General features: G+C 37.8%; 2 protein-coding genes across 4 annotated transcripts in view; one reads left to right on the top strand and one right to left on the bottom strand.

Moving 5' to 3' along the window:
* Nucleotides 1-314: 314 nt before the first annotated feature.
* Nucleotides 315-9923, bottom strand: LOC149814470 (carbamoyl phosphate synthase small chain, chloroplastic-like). Of its 2 annotated transcripts, none has more exons than XM_089988833.1 (13): nt 9749-9923; nt 7953-8047; nt 7590-7657; nt 7462-7500; nt 5576-5702; nt 5317-5405; nt 5165-5225; nt 5013-5095; nt 3693-3821; nt 1819-1928; nt 1362-1709; nt 863-1028; nt 315-654 (listed from the first exon to the last, which is right to left on the bottom strand). In XM_089988833.1, exons 1-13 carry the CDS (start codon nt 9818-9820, stop codon nt 605-607), a joined length of 1437 nt encoding a protein of 478 aa, XP_089844959.1. In that variant the 5' UTR covers nt 9821-9923; the 3' UTR covers nt 315-604. The 2 variants fall into 2 exon arrangements, with proteins under 2 accessions (XP_089844959.1, XP_089844960.1); XM_089988834.1 differs by having other exon boundaries at nt 5013-5080.
* Nucleotides 9924-21895: 11972 nt separating this feature from the next.
* LOC149814469 (protein IQ-DOMAIN 3-like) overlaps nt 21896-23316 on the top strand; it is a 39628-nt gene continuing 38207 nt past the window's right edge. The window contains exons 1-4 of one of the 2 annotated variants that reach the window (XM_089988692.1): nt 21896-21997; nt 22187-22336; nt 22441-22767; nt 23058-23276. In XM_089988692.1, coding sequence (XP_089844818.1) covers nt 22259-22336; nt 22441-22767; nt 23058-23276 — 624 coding nt within the window. In that variant the 5' untranslated portion in view covers nt 21896-21997; nt 22187-22258. Of the gene's footprint in view, nt 22337-22440; nt 22768-23057; nt 23277-23316 lie in introns of both variants that reach the window. The other variant, XM_089988693.1, reaches the window with a different exon arrangement.

Genomic DNA, 23316 nt, shown 5'->3' with positions numbered 1-23316 from the left:
CCAGCACACAATCGCATTTGTAAATGATGCTGCCAAATATCGCCATAGAACTTCAGATTTTATTAATGTCACTTTTTTTTTCCCTTCTCCCTCATAGTTGCTCTCTTAGCAACATAGAGAGAAGAGCAGCAGTACATAAACACCAAGGTACACTACAAGCAAATTTAACTCGACACATCCTATCTACCAGTAGCCTCTGCAGCACAATTCTTACTGCAAAAAGTTGAAGGCAATGCAAAGGCTTACAGACAGCCCAACGTTATGTCGCTCACCTCATAGCAATGCTGCTACTTATGCGGGAAGGATGAAACAGCCAGATCTGTTGATCAATTTTAATCAACTTCCTCTTATCTTGCTAATTAATAAAAGGCGGATAGCGATCATCAGCCGCTTCAACGCAGCAGTACATCACGTTAACATAATGTTTACATAACCGCCTGTTATCTAGATAACTCATAAAAGGCAGATGTGGTCATTGGCCGCTTCGACCTAGCAGAACATCACGTTAACATAATGTTTACATACTTCCCCATATCAATCATCAAAGATTCCTTCACACAGGGACAATATGCAACAATAAATAGCCACTGATGCCTGGAACGCCTTATACCGCAGATTTGTTTCGTTTCATCAACTCTATGAATCCCCTGAAAGCTGCATAAAAAAAGAAAGCAGGATTCTTTAAAATGTCAACCGAATATTATATATTGAACTACATAACTTGCCATGTCACAAGCACACTGCTAAAGGGACGTGGGGCAAGCCATTTTGTGCAATTTTCTATTAAAAATAGTATTAAGTGGACACAACATGGGGACGTTGGAGTATCTCTGACAGTAAATAAGCAATGAAGAGAACTTACTGGGATCTGAATCATGGGGGCCAGGTGATGCCTCCGGATGATACTGAAGGGACATAATTTTCAATGAGGGGAAAGAAAGTCCAGCGCAGCTTCCATCATTCAAATTGATGTGTGTCACTTCCACACCTTCAGGAAGAGATTCAGGATCAACCGCATAGTTGTGGTTCTGCCAGAGATGTAGTAAGTCATTAGTGCAGTGAAAAACTAACTCAGTACAGGTCACACACACACACACACATGAGAGGGATGCTACATCACACTTTAGTGGAGCAATACAATCTAAAAGGTGTGCACGCAACTTCCCAAAAGAACAAAAGCCAACAGCAAGTAGACTACCAGGGATTTGATTTGATAATATACTAAATCATAATTTGTTGAAAAGCTGCAATTGAGTAAAGCAAGTGCTCAACAAGCAACAAGTGGGGATTTGATGTCACAATGTACAAAACTATAATTTATTGGAAGAGCTTTGAGCAATGCAATTCAGATAATTTAGTACCTGAGCACTGATATCAACCCTCCCACTTTGAAGGTTACGAACAGGATGATTTCCCCCATGATGACCAAATTTCATTTTAAATGTTTTACCACCGAGAGCCTGGCCGAGCAACTGGTGACCCATGCATATGCCAAACACAGGAACCTTGCCAATGATCTCTTTTACTGTTTCAACAGCATAAGGAACAGCTGATGGATCACCTGGACCATTGCTAAAGAGAACCCCATCTGGCTTCATTTTAAGTGTCTCTGTAGCAGGCCATTTTGAAGGGACTACCGTGATTTTACACCCACATGATGCCAGGCGCCTCAAAATGTTATATTTGATCCCAAAATCATAGGCAACAACCTTCCATGGTAAATAAATGACAAAGGACAAGGGCAAGAAATGTCAGTAACCCACTGCAGACCTAGTTCCAAGTACAATAAATACAAAGTTATAGTGTTATAGTACTAACATGAAATTTCTCTGAACAGCTCCCATCATTGTTGAACTCCCAAGCTGCATCTGTCTTCTCAACCCATTCATATGGAACATCACAAGTGACTCCAGTTATCAAATCCATACCTGCATAATATATGCTACTTTTATTTTAAAAAATCACATAAAGAAGCCAAAAGATAGGATATAAAGCTTTGCCCATTCCTTTGCTTCGAGCCAACAAAAATAAAGTATGCATAGCTACATCTTATCCATTATTTTGTAATTAAAACATAAGCATCCGTCTTAGAAGAGCACCTCTCTAGAAATTCACATATGAGCATTTTAGAGTGTTTATAATGGGGATGCAAACACCTAAATGATCCAAATGATAAGCTGTGCTTAAAGCATCTTAGGATGCTTTTGATGTAGAATATGACAATCTGAAAGTGCCTAAAGAATTAAGTGATAAGCAAGGATGCAAGCACCTAACAAAACTTTTACTAGAGCCGGTCCAAGTCCATTCCATCATATCAGATTGAGTGTGTCTCTACTGACACCCCGCTTGAAACAGCTTCAAGAAGCAAGGAAAACAAATGGATCTAGAAATGTTCATGTAATAATAATGGCAATAACAGGTAAATTCATATACTGCCTGAAAAATAAAGTAAACAGGGCATCTGAAAAACCCCATGCTATTGACGCATTATTTCAAATTAATAAAATCTGGTTCCAGGCCTGGACCACGTACAACTGGGAGAAGAACTAGCCAAGACACAAACTACGGAAAATCAAATTCAGCACAACCTAATGCATGTTCTTTTGTGAATATACGGATCCGATGGGGTTTTGACACGTATAGGTTTTGAAATGGATTCGGATTTGGTTGAAGGTGATGTGGGATCCCCGCTTGCAAGTCGATTGACAGTTTGGATCATTCACCAGATCATGAATCTTTTTTACCATGGCAGCAGTTTGTAATCTAGTGACGGATCTTGATTGACTCAGTTTACTGGTCCCTTTGGATTTTTCATCCGAATTGCTCGGATTTAAATCCGAATTTTGATGGCTAGAGTTCTTAGGTGGATCCGTTTGGGAATCTGTTTTTGAATCCTTAACCATCAGTTCGGGCTTCTAACACAAACAAAAGTCCAAACAAATGCACCTTGCACACAAGATTGGATTTTGAAAAATAAGTTTCCTAGGTCTCCTCTATGAGCCCCACGGATATGAGGTTACTTCTTGGGTTCTATTGGGTTAGGGTGCCCTTTCGGGACCACCACGGATATACCCAGACTTATGTCTGCAGTACGAGTGAGTGGAGATCCGACTTCCTTGGTCCACCACCAATAAATCGGACTTATGTACTTGGTACGGGTGGGGAGATCCGAAGATCCAAATAATAGGACTTGGATAAGGTTTTTGAAAATCCACACAAAAAACAAGAAACTCCACAATCAAAGTCCTAAGAAAGAGAGGATAAAATAGGAAAGGGCAAAGACGAAGCAAGCAAGGTCTCAATCAAAATGTTAACCAAACTTGTTGAAAATTGAACTTTCCCTAAATACTACGAGACATGCAATTTTCCAGCCAGTCAGTCTTAGTTAGAGATGGGAAAAATAATTGTATGTATCCAACCATGTTCAGAGAATATAGCTATATATAAATTCAGTACAAGTAGTTGTTCAAATGTAAAAGCACAGTATGGAGGTAAGGGCAATGACATAAGAAAGAAAAGAAACGTCAATCAATATAGCTCTGTGAATCCGGCAAATAATTCACGTATTATATTATTTCAATAGGAGTTTGAATCCAATAAATAATTCACGGTATTGTATCATTTCAATAGGAGTTTGAATCCAATAAATAATTCACGGTATTGTACCATTTCAATAGGAGTTGAAACCTTACCAACAATATTCCATTTATGAGTCATCTCCAATAGCTCTTTATCTGTTTTAGATTCTTCTGTACTGATCACTCCTTTAAGACTTCCATCTTGTCTGAGTCTGCGTGTGATTGCACGAGTATCCACATCATCTATTTGCCACCAAGAAAGCAATTAAACAAAGTTATCATGGTCAGAATAATATTAAAAAAAAAGTAGGACAAATTTCAGAGATTATATGCTTCAAAACATCAAAAGTAAGAGAGGAGGCTCAACTAGAAAGTCAAATTAACCAAGTTCAGTTGCTGAGGAGCTAGAAATGGTTCAGCCTACTCATCAGGCCACACCGTCTTGCACAACTTAGAGAAAACGCATAAGCTACCAAAACTGCTTTAACGCGTGGCTACTCATCAAACCTCAAGCAAAAGCTGCCTGAGGCTCAACTTACACTCTTACTTGGCACAACACCTTCTCTACATAGCTTGGATGACTCACCAAACCCCACAAGCAAAAGCTGCTCGAGGATCTGTTAAAATGTAAACTGTAATATATATATATATATATTATTTAATATTATTATATTTTCTTTTATTATTTTCTTTTTTTATTTTTCTTTATTTTCTTTTTTAGCATCTAGTTCAATAGAAACTAGATATTTGATCCAGTCAAGTTCCTGTTGGAACTTGACTGTGCAAATAGCTGTTGGACTGCTATAATAAATGCTGTTGGACTATAGTCCAACAGCAATAATAATAAATGCACAGCTATATTAAGAGACGTTGGAATCCAACGTCTCTTTTGGAGAGCTCAAAATGAGCTCTCTTCTCTCTCCCCCTTTTTTGTATATATAGGGGTGAACCCCTTCAATGTAAATCACTATGCTTCTTAAGCATTTTGTTCATGAATAAAGTATTATTTATTTTTCAAGTGTTCTTCCTTTTATACCCTTTCAAGGGTCATGCTTGTAGTGTCTCCAATAGACACTTGTTTGTGAGTTATTTGTGCATTTGTTGAAGACCACCATTTCATTACAGGATCAACTTACACACTCTTACTTTTAGTATTATTTATTTTTCAAGTGTTCTTCCTTTTATACCCTTTCAAGGGTCATGCTTGTAGTGTCTCCAATAGACACTTGTTTGTGAGTTATTTGTGCATTTGTTGAAGACCACCATTTCATTACAGGATCAACTTACACACTCTTACTTGGCACAAGACAAACGTAATGTTCTGAGCCTCCAAAGGTTGTAATACAATGATCATGATTGTTCAATAAAGAGATGAAACGCATCTTACAGAACAAAAGAAAGGATTCTAAGCACAAGGAACCATATATAACTCACATATGCCCATGATATTCTTTCTGACAAGATATTCCTCAATCGATTCTGTACATCGCCAGTTTGAGGTACTGCAAAACAACTGGCTATAATCAAGTAAACAAAGAAAGAGATAAAAGAAGAATTCGACGAAAGTCGATGAAAGCACATCATACCAAATACTGAGGCTTCTGATTACTAAACCAGCAAGAAAGCACTCTCTGGATTCTTCATCAACTGTTCAGAAAAATAAAATAATCTGTTATTCTTCTGTCAAAAGCTCAGAAAATGCCAAAATTTCAAGGAACTGAGAAAACTGGCAACCTACATATGTTAACACCAGTGTTGCCAATGTGAGGGTTAGTCATCAAGACAAACTGACCAGCATAACTTGGGTCCGTTAGAATTTCCTGGTACCTACATACACATTTTCACATAATGCCAATAAAGGGGCAATGTGTTTCAGATGCATAAATTCCTCAATCAGACAGAGAACTGAAAAATAACCATGTTGAGTACAGCTTTAATAGGATCATCAACTGCACGAGCGTGAATCACGCCGAACAAAGAAGGGAAGTCTTCCTTACCCTGTTAAGGATGTATTGAACACCACTTCACCAACTTGTGTCCCCGCTGCGCCAAAGGACTTGGCCCTCCAGACAGAGCCATCTTCAAGCACCAACCTAGCATCTGAAGTCTTCCAGGGCCTTTTCTCTGAGTAGAGAGTACAACAAGGAGATGATATCAATGCTAATGATACTAAAAATCACAAGACAAGTACTAACTATTACAATACTGTTCGTGATAAACAATACAAAAAGATGATGATTTGCTATCAGAATTCATAGAGCATGGGTTTTGTCGAAGATGGTGCATGAAAATCCAAATTTTTGATCGATAGAAACGGATAAAAAAGGGATCATTGGAAGACCATCAGGGTTACCTGAGATGGCCAAGTCTGAATAGAGAGAAACAGAAGAGCAGATGACCACCCTTCTGATTCTTCCGTCTTTCTTGGTCCTCCTGAATCGGAGGGTGATGGTTTCGGGGTTGGATGAAACCAGAGGACTCGTAGGACAGCAGAGGGCGCCCGGAATAAGGGTTTTCAACCGGAAAATTAGGGTTTTGAATGCCATTGCTCTCTCTCTCTCTCTCTCTCTCTGTGTGTGTGTGTGTGTGTGTTTGGCAGAGCACAACGAAACCCTAGTTCAGTAGTTCCCTATGGGGGAAAATATAAACGAAGAGTAAGAAAGCCATGAGCCTCATGCCTACATGATTTGTATGAGACGGAGAACTTGGCCGGTTATGGAGGATCAAGTGCAATGTGATTGCACACTTTTGACAACTAAATGCACCGGTATCAGGAGTGTTCAGAAAATACCTGAACTCTAAGGTGTATTATCTCTTCATAAGTGTGCACCAGTATATTGTTGTATTTGTTGTATCAGCATAGTTGTACATGTATGCTCACAGTATTAGTGAGAGAGTTGATTAGGCTAATTTGCTTACTTAGGTCATGAAATTTAAGTGTCCAAGACTAGACAAAGACGCACTTGATTTCATTTGTAAACATCTATACAATTATAACCCATCTCCACCACCTTGGACTGCTTTTTTATGCTGGGTTTTTTCCTCCTTGTTCGTTGTTTCATTTTGCAATCCCTCAAACATAAGTTTAATACAACCGCTAAGATGATAAGATACCAATTCCTCAACATACGAATGTCTTTGATGCAGGTACACATATTTTCAACATGTAAATCAGTTCTTGAAGTTGGTAGAAGCGGCAATGTATCAACTTCCAAATGCATCAATATCCTTTGATATTTGATTGTTCGCAAGTATAGGGCAAGGTGTTTTTGAATCTCATCAAGGGTGACCCAAAATTTACTTGATTGTCTCCTTGCTTCTCACCAATATTTTTCCTCTAAAGCTCCACCTCTAAAATTTTCCAGCTAAATATCTTTTTGAAATCACAATGTAACTTCCAACACAAGAAATCATCATGACTATAATGGCTGTCAGTGCACAAATGGCATTGTGCTCTAGAATCCATAAAGTTATGTGCAAGATTGAGGGCACATATGGATCCACACATTAAAATATTCACAGATTTAACTCACCTTCAATGTTTCTTTTGCCACTCATACTTTAAGCTTGAATCTCTTTAATAAACAAGATAAATTAATAAATGTCAAAAACACACTTATATTTTGACCACATGTATCTGTTATGAGAAAAAAATTGCGACATGATTTCAGCAAAAAATCCTACAAAAGTGGTAGAATCAAGAGAAAGTGATTTTAATTCAGTTAATGGGAGAGAAAACACATCTTTCACTTTAGGTATAATAATGAAGATTACCAGAACACTGCTAAATTAAACCTTTAAAAACCCAAAAAGCAAGAAACTCAAATTGAATGAAAATGTGAAACTGGCAAACGACTGAGAGCCCATGACACAAGTTGCCTACCATTAATTCCAATCCTTACATTTCCAGCTTTTGCAGACCCTACAAATAAACGAACAAAATAACAGTTTAATCCACCCTTGCTTCTATTAATAAGTGTGACGGACAAAAAAACTTGTTGGCTAGCTTACTATGAGCTTTTGGAGGCATCTCAGAGGCTGTAGCTCTTACAGGTTGCAAACTCTTAGAATGCTGGACCCTACACAATACAAGATGTATAGTCCAATAGACAATAAGTATACTTTCATCATCATGATACTTAAGTCAGACCACTATAAGCACTGCCTCCAATGAAACTACATTGAGCATATGGACGCATGTGCAAGATTTGAATGTTCAAAAAAAGAAAAAAAAGGTATATCCCCAAACACAACCTAAGAATGCAAATCAGCATAAGAAATCAAAATTTTCCAGTAGATTAAGCTAATTGCTGTGAACATCTTCAGAAAGAGTCACTCCATCTTGCTGATACACAGATGACAAGATGCACTTACTGTATCGAATAAACATTTCCAAAATGATAAAAGTAGGCCAAGAAGTTATCATGGAGCCTCCCCTGATGCAGCTTGAGCTTCTCAAAGCAAGACCTCTGTCAAACAACAAAATTAAAGCACCTGTTAGAAGTAAATTCAGAAAGGTGAAATTAAGAATAAGCCACTGTGGTACCAAACAGTCAGTTCCAAAGTGCTGCAGCTCCATGGTGCCAAGATCATGTTATAACACACTTAGGGTTTGTTTGAGTGTCACGGCACCCTCTTCTGCCCTTTCCTTTCCATGGAAATGGAGTCGGGCCACACACACACACACACACCACCACCACCACCACCACCCCACAACCCCGGACTGGAACCCTTTCCACTGAAAGTGGGGGCCCGTGTGTTTTGGGGTCCTTTGCCGTGAGGAAAAGAGTCTGCAGTTTGTTTGGTCACGGTGGGGCCCGCAGAAATGCACGCCGTCAATGCTTTTCTGCAGAAAGACTCCACTTTCCGGGGCAAACAAACGGACCCTTAAGCTTGCAGATAGATGTGGATATGTTGCATCTTAATCACATGTTCCGAACAATTATTTCTCTTATTCAACTCAAGTTCAGTTGAGAAATATTTGAATATAAGCACAAGCAACATCCCTAAGATCTGGGTGAAGGACTAGAGTCAAGAATGCTGAACTGTCTCACCTTAAAACTAACATTTATACAACTGAGAAAAGAAAAACAATGAACATTGACTGGGACGAACAAATTAGGGGGAAGAAAGGATTATCTCACAAAATCAAAACAACAGGAAAACAGAAAATCATCTCACAAAGACAAAGCAACAGGGCAACAGAAAATCATCTCACCAAAAGAAAACCAGAGGAAAATACAAAACTATCTCACAAAATCAAAACAACAGGAGTAAAAACATCATACAAATAGAAAAATAAATAACAAGATATCATAAAACGCCAAAATAAGCTCAAAAGATCATGTGGATACACAAAAACTATAATCACAACCCGTGAAGGACAAAACAGATTATCAATGTTGTAAAGCCTCAAAAGTACAACATAAATTCAATCGGAAACGATAGCTTAAATACACAAACTACATAAAATAATCACACGAACAAGCACAAAACACATGAAAAGCAAGCATATAGCACATATTAATAGGTCGGACGATGAAAACTCTTAAAACGAAAGCAAGTAATCGGTAAAGGAAATGTAAACACACAAGTGTCCTTGCGAAAACTTGGAAAATGATGAAAACCCCCGAAATTTTAGAGAAAAACTCGAAAATTTGCAATTCCAAACAGAACTCTGCACGATCGCGATAAACATAGAAGATACTAAAAAAAAAACATTCGAAACCACAACGAGGGCCCTGAGTCCGAGCACTAATCGGGAGAAAAATCTTTAAAATTCAAATCTCCAAAAAAGACCCAGGATCATCGCACGAAAAGGAAAAAAGTCACCAAAAACCATTCCGTAACCTCATAAAAGGCGCCAAGACGCAGAAATATCTCAATAAATCACGAAAAAATTGCCGAAATAAATAAAAAAACTAAGAATTACAAGAACTTTAGCTAGACCTCAAGGAATCCAAACGAGAATCAATGAAAGACATTTAGAAACAAGCAAGGTATCAGAAAAAAACCAAGAAAACCACGGATATTGAAGAAAATCAGCTCAACCTCATCCAAATCGCCAAAAAAACACGGTTTACTAACGAAAATAGGAATGCCGAGCCCCGCAAAAACCAGAAAATACAGAAAAAAAACGTCCGAAAAGAAGACGATCAGAAATTATTTACCCTAAGCGACGCCACCTTGTGCGATCTCGAATCCGAAACGGACGCGGTTATGGGCATCTGAGACGCCGCCATCTTCTTTCTTAAAGAAGAAAACGAAGACGAAGAAAAATGGCAGAGAGAATTCACAGCAAAAAAATAGGAACTCGTGAGAGCGAGAGAGGAGGCCGGTTTTAAGCGGAGCAGACTTTGTAGGTTTGAGCCAAGGTTTTATGCCCGGACGGGTTAGGTACTGGGCCGAAACCAGGCCCGGTATACGTGGAACGGCCTTAGTTATTTATGAATATTTTAATAATATAAAAATTAAACAAGTTATTTACTTATATTAAGTTTATAAACACTAGAAAGATAATTAGTTGGGTACATGAAAAGTTCAAAACTTATAACTTGTTACTATTTACAAATGGATTTAAGCCGGTCGAGTTAGCTTTGGGCCAATGAATCTAGCCATGAGTTGTTCTTCGTACCCTAGCCTGTTAAGAACTGGGCCAAGACTAGGCCCGGTAGTAAACAAGTCAGCTCATCTTCTGGTTGAACCGCACTTTTAGCCCAACGGGTCGAGCTCTAAATGAGCCCATGTAATACCCATCAAATTTTTGAAATTTATATGAGCTCTAAATGGTTGAACCTGACGAAAAACTTATTTTCAAGATACAGTAAATCTCTGTGAGGATGAACATGTCAAGCATAATGGTTATGATGATTATATGAGCTTGTTGAGATAACCAATTGAGAAACTATAAATTATGATATGAGATTATGTTTGGAATGAATATGTTAGCATATTGGTGAATGACACATTACGCTTATTTAGTCATTTTGTAAATAAGTGCATTATGATTGAAATATATCATGTGTATGTATGTGTATCACGATTGATGTGTATATATATATATATGATTGGTTAGATTATGTTATCATTAAAATAATATATATATTAGCTTTATACAATCACTATGTGTTCTGTTGTAGACCGACCAAGCTTTTATGAGTCTTACCCTTTCTACATATTTTCAAGTGAATAATGATGTATGGATGTGGAGATGTTACGGCAACGTCAACGAGCTAATTAATTTTCTTTTATGGAAACTAAAATTTTAGATAAATAATATTTACTTGCTTTGGAAAAACATTATTGTTCATTTTAGATATGTATGAATCAAAGTATTTTAAATGAGTAATGTTATCCGCTTTAAATTTAGTATTGTCGCATTGTATGATTTGTAATCTGCCTGAGGTTTTTAAACCAAAGTTAAAAAGTTTTTTGTTGATGGTTTGAGAAAATAAAAGTTTAAATTTTTATGCAATTTTAGGTTAAAAATCTATGGGCATTACAGCTAAAGTCGAGCCTGATTGACCCCATGCCCATCCCTATCTATAGGTTGGTGTTGACCGAACTCTTTCCCTTTTTGCTTCAATTATAGGGATATTTATGACTTAGTCGTCCATCTTGATGACGTTGCAATCTTTGCCCACTTTCTTGGAAGCCACATTGGCAACCTAAATGAGACGATGGATGCATAACTTATGCTCCTTTCTCGAGGTTGGTTGGACAAATCTATTGAATTATCAAAATATCCTTATCTTTAAACTTTGGTACAGTCCTCGCCTAGGTCATTGGAACATGGTTATCATTATCTTTTTATTTTTTTGTCTCTTTATTCTTTTTTTTTTCTTTTTCTAGTCCATCTACGTCTCAGTTCTTATGAATCCGGTTTATAATGTTGCAACTAGAATCTAGTTCATCTACATCTCAGTTCTTATAGATCGGGATAGCCAAATGAACCTGTCCTAGTACATAGGTCCAGTCCTAATAGTTTAATTAGAGGAGAAAAGGTTGCTTACACAACATGTAGGGATGTAAACAGTTCGGATTCAAAACGAATGTTGCTTAAACAAATTCAAATTTGGATTATGATTCAAATGGTGAAAAGCTCATAATGGATCTACTATTTTACATGTAAATGGATTTGAATATCCATTAAATGCAGATATTTGTTGGATTCAATAGCAAAAAATCAAAATCATATCCATATCATATTGCAATTGAATATGGTTTTGGCTTACAGAATGCTTCTAAGGCAACACCACACTAAAAGTGTGAAATCACATCGTACATGATCCTCCTTCAAAGTTCCCCTTGGTTAAAGTAATGCCACTTTACTGACCAGCTACGTGTTGGAGCCTTGTTGCCTAATCTAAATTGACTGATTTTGTTTTTGAAAGGCAAGTTGGGGTTAGGTCCATCCCTAACAATTATACAACTATATCATTTGGTTTTGAACCTGGAACGTCCCAACACAAGGTGACGTGCGCTAGTTGCTCTTACTAGACAAGTGAAGCACAAAAAACCGGTTGGTCTAAATTGATTGATTTGACACTGAAACATGGCAAGGATTGGATGGTTATGCTATGTCTCATGCACCCAAGAAAAGGGGTGGTTCAAGCCCAACCTTTATGTAAAGGTTTAGCTTGTAACTTTTGCCATCTAACATTGCAAGAAGGTGGATGGAATGATGCAACTGGATGGTTATATTGCATTGCTATAATTCAGGGGTAGGTTTAATGAGGGTATCCTCCAACTTGCATCTAGAAAAACAAAAAAAAGTGTGACTAGGGATGTCAACGAGTCTGGTTTACCCGAACCAGACCCCAACAAAACTCTATAGGGTTCGGGTATGGTGATAATCTCATGTGGGTTATGGGTATACAACCCAACCAAATCCATAGCATGAATTTATTGAATTAAAAATCATCATTCCACATGACTGTAAATCAAAGTTTATACAATTTGGAACAACCCATTTAAAATTAGATGTCTAAATAGTTCCAGACAATTTCAGGACCCAAACAATTGGTTCCCTTGGATCTTCTCGCTATTGCTCAAGCTAGTCTACTCATCATCTGCGTAGTATTAGTATAGGGGTCAAACTCGAACTGAGCCTCAGTAGGATAGAACTACCAATGAATTGTATACAGAACTAAGAATACTAAAAACATGCATTTAAAATAATAATCATGTTGTAATTTAAGCATGCAAATATTATAAAAATATTCATGCATAGAATATCAAATTAACACATACACATGCTTAACATTAAATTATTCATGGTGTATTTGCAATCTAAATACAATTACATATAAAATCAAGTATGCACAATAACCATACTAACAGGCAGGCATTCAATTATGACAATCAAGATATAACTCAGTGAACAACAATTTCATGCACAAAGCAATAGTTCAAAGCATGTAACACATCCAATGCATGAACATATTTCATAACATAAACATAACCCTTAATTAATACATGTTTCTCATATTAGGGCATGTTTTTAACACATGTTCAACACAATAATTGATTCATGTATAAGGCTTTTGGTTTCACTTAGTAGAGACAAAGTATATTAAAGTGTTATGGTAACGTGTACCCTTTCACAATAGACCCAAAATGTCTAGTAATGTATACCCTTCTCAGGTAGACCTAGTATTTTTGGTAACACATACTCATCCAAAGTAGCCCCAAAATTTAAGGATCTAATAACCTATACCCTTCTAGATAGTTTCAAAATCCTCAAGCGAATTTGGTAACATACACCCTTTTGAGGTAGACCTAGACATAGCAAATGAATCTGGCAACATACACCCTTATTAAGGTGAACCTAGAGTTTGCAAACAAATTTGGTAACGTACGCCCTCTTAAAGGTGGACCCAAAATTCGTAAATGAATTCAATAACATACACCCTTTTCATGGTGAACCCAGAATTCATTAAATTGGTAACGTATACCCAATTCAAGGTGGACCCAAAATTCACAAATGAATTTGGTAACATACACCATTTTCTGGGTAGACATAGAATTCACAAATTATGGTTATCTTTATTTAGGGCAAAACATTGGTCATCAACCGACCACTACTTTTTGAGCCTTCCAATGTGCATGCATTTTTTCAAGACTTACAACGTAAGCATAACATTTGAACATAGCATGATGCATATCACATATAATGTTGCATATAATCATATTGTGTAATACATTAAAGCATCATGCACAGGTAATATACATGCTATGCAATTTAACCACAAACCATACATGCATAACAACATACAAATCATGCATAAAGTCCACTGTACAATTTCACCAATACGAAGTTCATTTTCAGTGCATAAACAATTAAATTTTAGACAAGGTTCATCTCTAAACTTTTGCCTTACTATAAGACCCACTTTTGATACCCAAACCAACAAGTATATATGACTTTGAAAATTCAAACTGCATAGGCAGAATTTTTTCCAAAATGAATAATCTGCCAAAATTCAAAAATAATAAATCTGACTCTCAAAAAATTTAGTGAATGCTCACGTGTCTTAGATAAACATAAGCACAAACCTGTGGTAAAAAATAGTTAGAAATGAGCTTTTAAAAATTCAAACACTAAAACATGTTTTTCTATCCATAACAAATTTGTCCATCCCTTGGACAGTAGATCATGACATCTTAGAGGATGCAATAATTTTTTGGCAATTTTTTAGAACAAAGAATGACATGTCCACAAACAATACACCAAAATTTATAGCTAAATAGGTTACCAAAATTTAATTAAATACTTTGTATTACAAGCAGTTTTTGTTCCTGGCCAGAACAGTTTCTTGGCCAACTTGTTCTGTTTTTAATTCACACATTAAAGTAAATTAGAACACAAATTTTTTATCTCAAAGTCTCTGTCATGTTAACTAACATTCATAAAAAAGTTAGATCTAAACATCACAACATTGTTAGGCTATGATTTTTCTAACATAGGTTTGTCGAAATAGGTTCATTGTCTCGGACAAATTTCTTATGTTACATTAAGGAAGTCATAGCTCTCTCATCCATGGTCGGATGAATGCAAGGTTTGAACCAAAATCTTCATCGATGTGAGTAGAAGATTCTCTTAAAATTTTAGATTTTTTCAATAGTTATATTTGAAGAAAACAAATTTATACTAGCGAGAATAGGTGGGCAGATGTCGAGGCACACAAAAACTGTTGTGTTAGACTGGGCTATACCCTTCAATCTCTTTTGTGTTTTTTGTGCAAACTCTTGAACGTTATTTATGAAATAAATGAATATTTTTGTGATATTCAAATTGTTATGGTTGGATTCTAACTATGTGACACGCACGAGTTTGAGGATAGTTTTGAATTGGTTCAAAAAAGTCTCCTATTGTGTTTAAAAAAAATCCCTTGAGTCAAGGAGGGCCGTTACATTTTTACATGTAAATAAGTTCAAATATCCATCAAATCCAAATATTCATTGGATTCAGTAGCAAAAATTCAAAACCATATATGCATTCAAATATAATCAAATATGATTTTCGCTTACCATATCCATCTAAATGGAATTAGATTCAGTCGAATATAAGATAAAATCCAATCCATTGGCATCCCTAAGGGCACCCCAATTGGGCATCAAATTGGAGCTTAACTAAGTCTAGAATCTCTAGTGCTTACTAGCAGCAGAAGGGATTTGAGTTGATGAACTTTTTTTTTTTGGATGAAAGGGTTCATGAACTTGATATTGTAATTTGCCACATTAAGCTAAGCATAGCATTTGAATGAACTTGCAACATTGAAACTCCTATTTCTATGATTTGGCCTTACATCCAAATTGATGAAAGTGATGAAAATATGCTACTAATAGGCATCCTATTCTTGGAAAACTGCATTCTTTGCCCGAAGTCCTCACCATTTAAGCCACATTAGATCTTGTTTTTATACACTTTATGATGCTTCCAAGGCACTAAACAAGGAAATATTTTTATGAGCTAGGCCAACACTAAGGGCACATTTAGAAGAGAGAAAAACTCATAGGAAAAGAAAGTTTTACCTGTGAGAGTTTTTTATGTGAGAAGTTTTTCAAAAGAAAGTTTTTCACTTGTTTGTATAGCATGAGAAAAACAGAGCAGAAAAATGTGAAAAAATGAGAGAGAGAGAGAGGAGGGTGGTGGTAATGGTGGTGGGTGGTGGTGATGATGGTGGGTAGTGGCGGTGAGATGGGTGGTGGGGAGTGTAAAAATAAGTTTTCTCTTGGAAGGAAATATTTTTTTATGGGGGTGGAAGAATGTTTTCTACGAAGAGAATTTATTTTTACACTCTCCACCATCCATCTTACCATATCTCACCACTACCACCACCACCCACCGCCACCTTCCTCCTTTCTCTCATTTTTTTCACATTTTTCCACTCTGATTTTCTCATGCTACACAAACAAGTGAAAAACTTTCTTTTTGGAGAACTTTTTATATAAAAAACTCTAATATGCAATACTTTCTTTTCCTATGAGAGTTTTCTCTCTCTTCCAAACGTACCCTGAGGGTCTATTTGCGTGTCATGGAAGATAGTGCCTCCCCTCTTTCATTTTCATGGAAAGAGAGTTGGACCACCCCTCACAGGAACCCTTTTCGCTGAAAAGAGGGGGATCCCATGTATTTTGGGCTCTCTTTTCTCACGGAAAGAGAGTTCTTTGTTTGTTTGATCACAGTGAGTCCCACGAGAATGCACGCCCATCAATGCATTTTCCCACTTTCATGACAAACAAATGGGCCTTAAGGAAGCCAACCATGACATGTCTGTCAAATTTAAGGTCATAGGGTATTTCACCACTCCATGTGTCTACAATAAATAAAGAGTGGCCTTTTCTCATCTAATCAACATTTCCTTTTTTTTTTACATAATTGAAGAAGTCCTCCTCACTCACTAGCGAGCTCATCCACAGGTTTGGCCTCACGGCAAGGGATGCACATCCACAGGTTTCAAACTCATGACGCCTCTTTGGCTTGGTGATGTTCATGAGTTAACTCTACCAAATGAGTAGAGCCCTCGTGAGCATACTCAAACAGATATGAAAATAAATAAATAAATGCATGATGCCACAATATCATTGGCATCAAACTTGACTCTTTGTATCATACCTGCAAGTCCTATATCTCCATTTATTTATCCATTACATCTGTATGATGTGGGTGCATTGACTTATGGTTCATGTGTGTATATATATATATATATATATATATGTGGCAAATATTGGCAAATAATGAAGGTACAAAACTAAAAAACTAGAATTCATAGGTGCAAGTTATATTGAATCACTCTAACCGCATAGATGTGTTTAACATGGTTTGTTTGCTAAGGATCAAGCCTGGGATCATGCTTTTCTTATATATATATATATATATATATAGAGAGAGAGAGAGAGAGAGAGTAAAGTGTAGGTTTCAAACTATTCCAGGCTCCTTTAGAAAATGTGTTTTTTTGCATAATCCAAACCTATAAGCATGTTTATTATTAGTTATTCATTAAGAATCATGCTTCAAAACAAATCAATTTAACAAGAATTCTTGATTTTTATTAAATCAAGTCTTTTGTGTGTTATAAACCATATTTTTTGTTGAACTAAAAACACATGTAAACATGAAAATATTTTAACTAATACATGTTTACTACTCAGTAAAGCATAGAAATCACATTTTTAAGTTTAAATTAAGCAAAAAGCACATGCAATTATGTTTTTTAAGATAGTATGGGATGGTTAAGAAGACACGTTAACTCTCTCTCTCTCTCTCTATATATATATATATATATATATATATAAGGTAATGTTTTAGTAATGGCACAATTACCTACAAATGCCGCAAGATCTCTCATGCACATGTTGTTTTGATCCAATCCGACATCATGGGTGGATTCGGTATGTTATAAATAGTGGGAACCTGCTTTTGGATAATGTTTTTTGGATAAAAAAATACAATTTTATGACCCAAGAAAATATCACATTGTAGGCCGCCAATTTTTGAAGCCTTATAAAATCCTGCCTACATGTCATATTCCATCGATTCAAGAGCTGATTCCCACTAAGTGAAACATGTAGATCACATCTGTAAGGTTAGATTCATGAAAAACAATGAAAAAACAGTAACATTCACCGAAAGACACCTCGTAGGGGTGGCAATCGGGTCGGGTTGGCGGGTTGGCATGTCAGCATACCTCAACCCGAACCCGATCCGTTTATTAAACGGGTCGGCTGTGGCAAACACGAACCCGACCCGTTTAATAAACGGGTAACCCCACATAACCCGCCAACCCATTTAATAAATGGGTTGGGTCGGGTAAACGGGTTTTCAGGTTCGCGGGTCAGGTTGGCGGGTTGACGGATCGGGTTGGCAGGTAGTCAGGTTGGCGGGTTGGCAGACGGGTTGGCGGGTCGGGTTGGCGGGTTGGCAGACGGGTTGGCGGGTTGACCCACCTGCCTAACCCGTTTATTAAACGGGTCAGCCGGGTTGGCGGGTTGGCATACCCCCAACCCGAACCCGACCTGTTTAATAAACGGGTTACGCGGGTCGACCCGTTTATTAAACGGGTTGGCTTAAGCCCAACCCGAACCCACCTAAGAGGCGGGTTGGCGGGTCGTGTCAGAATTTGCCACCCCTAACACCTCGGTTATGATTGTGCCACCTAACCATCCGGCTATCTCATTCAACAACAAATCAATGGCTTTAATTATGAATAGGATAGATGCAATTGAGTTATTACAGGCTAATTCACTAGCACAAAGGTTCAAGAGTGGAACCATGAAGCTGGAAAGAGAGCACCTTGTGCCCTACCACACAAAAGAGAGTTCAGTTTCGCTTTTGCCTAAAAAATTATTAAAGAAATAATCTCTTCCCCACCACTTTGAATAGATCCACTCAACTGCCTCCACTTTGGGAGCTGAAATAAGTCCAACTCCTCTTGCTCGTCTATGGCTTTTTTTTTCTATAGAAGAATGATGATAATCATGATGGTAGGATGTTAATCAATATATTATTAATAAGATAATATAATCTTATTTAAAAAGGTTCTGTTTAGGTAGGGCTTGGGTCAGGTTGGGCCCCATGGGTTAGTCCACTTGACCAAGACCAGCTAATATTCAATTTTGGTTATTCTATTGCAACCTCTGTGGTCAGGAGTTGTCATCAGTGGGCCCAAACACAAGACCTTAGAATAAGCTGACCTAGTTTTGAGCCATTAATTGTATAGAGGTACAAATAGAAAGAAAGCAGCCAACTGTTTGGAACATGGCCCCAAGGGAGGTTGTCATAGTGGGGTGGGGCCTTGGGTACTTGACGGGTGGTCAAGTCAAGGTTCCATTCCCATGGGTGTTTCCTTCGCAGTCCAGCATAGGCCACCGGGGGTGGGGTCCTAGCCTCAGAGTTTTACGTTGTCATTATGACGATCGTAGGCAGGGCCGGTTGGACTCTTTGATATTTGAGGCCATCGCCTAGGGCCTCAAATGAAAAAAAATATAACTCTTATATTTCACATGCTGAAGGCCTCGAATGAATATATATATATATATATATATATATATATATATATATATATATATATATATATATATATATATAAAGAAATATGGGCCTTCAATAAAATATGCCTAGGGCGTCAACTTCTCTTGAGCCGCCCCTGATCGTAGATATGGCAGGCTGAGCCAGTGCAACCAAGTCTTCATGCCGGGTGCACTGTTTCTGCGAGTTATAAATAAAAATAAAAAAACCATTTGGAACATAATCTTTCCATCCATAACATGCTTAGAAATTTAGCCCAACTAATCTTGAAAATCAGAGGTGATGATTTCTCATCCTTTTTATGGGCTATTTTTCTGAATGAAGGTGACTGCAAAGATTGTAATATGATCAATATTATGTGCTCATCCAAGCTGCATGAACACCACTCTCATGCAGTCAATCCTTAAGAGAGGAAGGTAAGAAAGATTCTAATAATTTCTTTGCACTTGAAGAAAGAATACTTTGGAGACAAAGAGACACCATTCCAAGTGCCCTTTCTCTTGCACTTAAAAAAGGAAGGGTACCCTCTACCAAATTCTTGACAATATAACACACCCTTTACAACTGGACCTCCTCTACTTCCATTACAGTGACTAGGTTCCATCTTGGGCCTTGGTCAAATTATATGTATACTCGTTAGTCTGGGACCATTGCTTACAAGGACTCCACATACTTGTCTAGGCGATTCTCTGTGAGGAAGGGGCAAGCCCATAGAGTTTTACGCTGCCAAGACAGTGATCGTAAGTACGACAGTCAGAACCAGCATAGTAATTAGGTTTTTGATCTTGTAGGCGGTTTCTCTATGTAAAATATCAAAGGATGTTTCGAGCTACATACTCTACTGTTAATCCCTTGCCACAAGGTCAAAGCCAATTGAAAACTATTTTTGGTGGACAGGGAGAAGTACTGGCGGAGTTTTTCACCACGGACGCCCAAACAGGAAACGGACAACGTTGCACCTCTCAGTCGATAACAGGATGTTCAAACCATAACAACGGTTTTTCTCTGTTATATTAATAAAAGAGAGACTAAACTAGGACCATTCATGTGGGACTTGGATCCAAGAAGGCCTTAGATTGACTTGACTGGGTCCATGCGGTTCTCCCAAGTCAACAGTCCTGGTTGTTTCTTGGCCAAGTTGATCAAGCCCACAGGCTTGAACAGTGAACTTAGGACTAAGAATAAGCCATGGCTTAAGCGTTGCGTTCTCCTGCAGTGACCTATTCACGTGCAGTCTTTATTGATGGGAACGGTATTGGGGCATGAGCGTTGGAGGACAAGAGAATAAAGTTGGATCAAGTGGATACAAGTCAGTCAATAAAAGTAGCACAGCCGTGAAGGTTCCACAGTTAGAGAGAGAGAGAGAGAGAGAGAGAGAGAGAGAGAGAGAGAGAGAGAGAGAGAAGTTTACTGCACAAGGGACAGTTGTATGAAAGAATTTATTCCTGGCCTGTTTAAAAATGAACTGAACTGTTAACCCAATCACAAAGCAAATCTTGGCCAAAAAAACTCGAGGACTAAAAAAGAAAAACCTTTGTGTCTTTTTGGGGATTTTGATTTATCATTTCTTTTAACATGGAAGAACCAAAAAACACCCAGCATTGTCATCAACTTTTCCAGTGAGGAGATGCAACTAGACCACAGATGAAGTTAGGCTGTGTGTTTTGCATTTAGCAGTTTGACAGCATTTGCTGCCGGCCTACTGCTCCCTGCTTGTCCCCTCCCACACCTAGGGAAGAACTAAGAGGTCACCAAAGTTGGCACCTATATTTTGGCTGCAAAAGTAGATTGAAAACTTTCAGGATTATAAAGGAGGTCATGGGTGGTGTTGTGGGCATTAAGAGCGGTGTTTTCTTACAATTCTGCCCGATCCCACAGGTCCAAGCTAGTCCAGTATTGTCTTACTTTTGGTATGGAATAGAAATGCATGCACATGCCATATGAAAACCACAGTAGAGGGGGAAATGGTATTTTGTAGGGTAACTTTACAAGGTTGGTGAATTTTGTTTTATCAAAGCAAATGTGATAGTGATAACCAACAAAATATTGCTCGCAGTGAATGTCATTCCAAATTCTAATGTGATGTACCTCCCATCATTTCTAATTCTCCTATTCAGCCCATTCTTTTACCTCTCATAAAGTGCTGTCCCTTTGAAAGGGTGATATTATTCTGCCTTGAACTAATGGCTTTTTTGTCCAGTTTTTCTTTTAACTTTGATTTTTCTCATTTAAAGTTTTCAGGAAAGAACAATTTAAGCCATAATGCTTGTGCCTTCAGATGGCCACTTGAAAAGTTAGTTAACAGTAGAAAGCAAAAAAGATAAGAGAGAAAGCGAAAGAAAACCATTAAGACATGGTTTGTTGGTCGGGATGTGATGTTTTCGGAATTGGGGCACGAGTCCCGTTTTTCTTATTAAACATAATGGGGTAAGACTTGTTAAAGAAGTATATCTTTCAGCCTTTCTTGGTATGTATTATAAGTAGCTGGCCAACCATATAATAAGAAATGGAATATCCAAACTCCAAAGTCATCATGGTGAAAAAGGAAATCATTTCTGTTCTTTTTGTCATTAAACAAGTGAAATAGACTCTTTAACAGGTAAACTATTATTCCCCCAAGGACATATATGTGATTTGCTGCCTCCTGGATGTGGCATTTTAGTCGTAAATAATCAAAGGCGTGGGCGCACTTTGTGGCAACCAGAGTTTGGCCCTACTTGAGGGGGTATTTTTGGAACATGGTTGATTGTTATCCACCGTTCCATGCTCAGAAGAAAAAAAAAAACTTTTCCAGTTTGTGTTCGAGATACAGGGAGAATCTTGAGCTCAAATTTCCTATTTTTCTTTTTCCTACAGCATTTCCTGTCACTCTACGCACATTGCTGAGGTCTGTAAAATGGTGCTTTCTCTTCTTCTCTTTTCTAGCAGTCTCAGATTACCATCTTTTTTTTTTCCCATCACATTTTGTGGATCTTGATGGCCCTCATTTATTTTTGGTCTTGCTTCTTCTTCTTATTGACTGAACCTGAAACTGTGACTGAAATTGGGTCTGTTTCTGCATTCTCTTTTTTTTTAGCTTGTGTATTTTCCTTTTGTTGGTAAGGGTAGAAGTTTCAGATTCACATAAACTTTTGGTAATGATTCATCAATGGGAAGGAAGAATAATTGCTTCAATCTACTGAAGAGAAAGTTGTTTTGTTCAGGTGCAGAGGTGAAGCCAAAAAATGTAAGATTATTTGTTTTCTTGTCCTCTGTTGTAGCCATAGCAGACCTCTCTGTTTTCAACTGTTTCATTATCTAAGCTTATTTTCTTTATTTTCTGTGGTTAAGAATTGTGGAGAGGAGAAGGAGAAGAGGGAATGGGATTCTGGGAAGCCAAAATCCAGCCTCCCACCTTCAATGATAGGCTCAAGACTGCAACCTCTTCCAGCCACACTGCTAGGGAAGACATTGAGTGAAGCAGAAAAAGAACAAAGCAAGCATGCCGTGGCCGTTGCTATAGCAACAGCTGCTGCTGCTGAGGCTGCTGTTGCTGCTGCTCAGGCGGCAGCCCAGGTCGTTCGGCTAACCGGAAGTGCGGGATCTTATCACCAATCGGAACTCACAAGAGGAGTATCAGCTGCTATCAGAATTCAATCTGCTTTCAGGGGTTACTTGGTGAGTTTTGTATCTCCTTATTTTCTTTCCCTTTCCTTCACTCTGTCTCTGAGGTTAGGACATCCCAGCTTACTAATGTTGAATAATTTGAGCGTATATATTATTTGGTTTTAGTGGTGATGTATAGGATTTCCTTCAGATGATGAGTTTAGTGGTGATTCGTTTCACAAATTGTCTTTAATGATGAAGACTGTTGGAATGGATGAGTTTTGTAGATCTTCTTTTCCCCACTGAGTTCTAAACCAACATGGTGTCTGGATTCCTCATTTTACTTTTGATTATAAAATCAGGCAAGAAAGGCATTGCGTGCATTGAAGGGATTGGTGAAACTACAAGCGCTTATTCGTGGGCATATGGTTCGCCGCCAAACAGAAAATGCTTTTAGGGGCATGCAGGCTCTTCAGAGGATCCAATCACAAGCATGCTTCAGGAGAGGAAAAATGTCAGAAGAGAACAAGATCTGCGAGCAGAAACTCAAGGCAGAAAGACACATTGAGGTAGTGAGAGAGGTGAAGCCTAGGGACAACAATGTGGCTAATCATTTTTATC

Source organism: Nuphar pumila, chromosome 15, assembly GCF_984573655.1.
Source record: "Nuphar pumila chromosome 15, dmNupPumi1.hap1.1, whole genome shotgun sequence".
NCBI lineage: Eukaryota > Viridiplantae > Streptophyta > Magnoliopsida > Nymphaeales > Nymphaeaceae > Nuphar > Nuphar pumila.
This window is presented reverse-complemented; position numbering and strand designations above follow the sequence as displayed.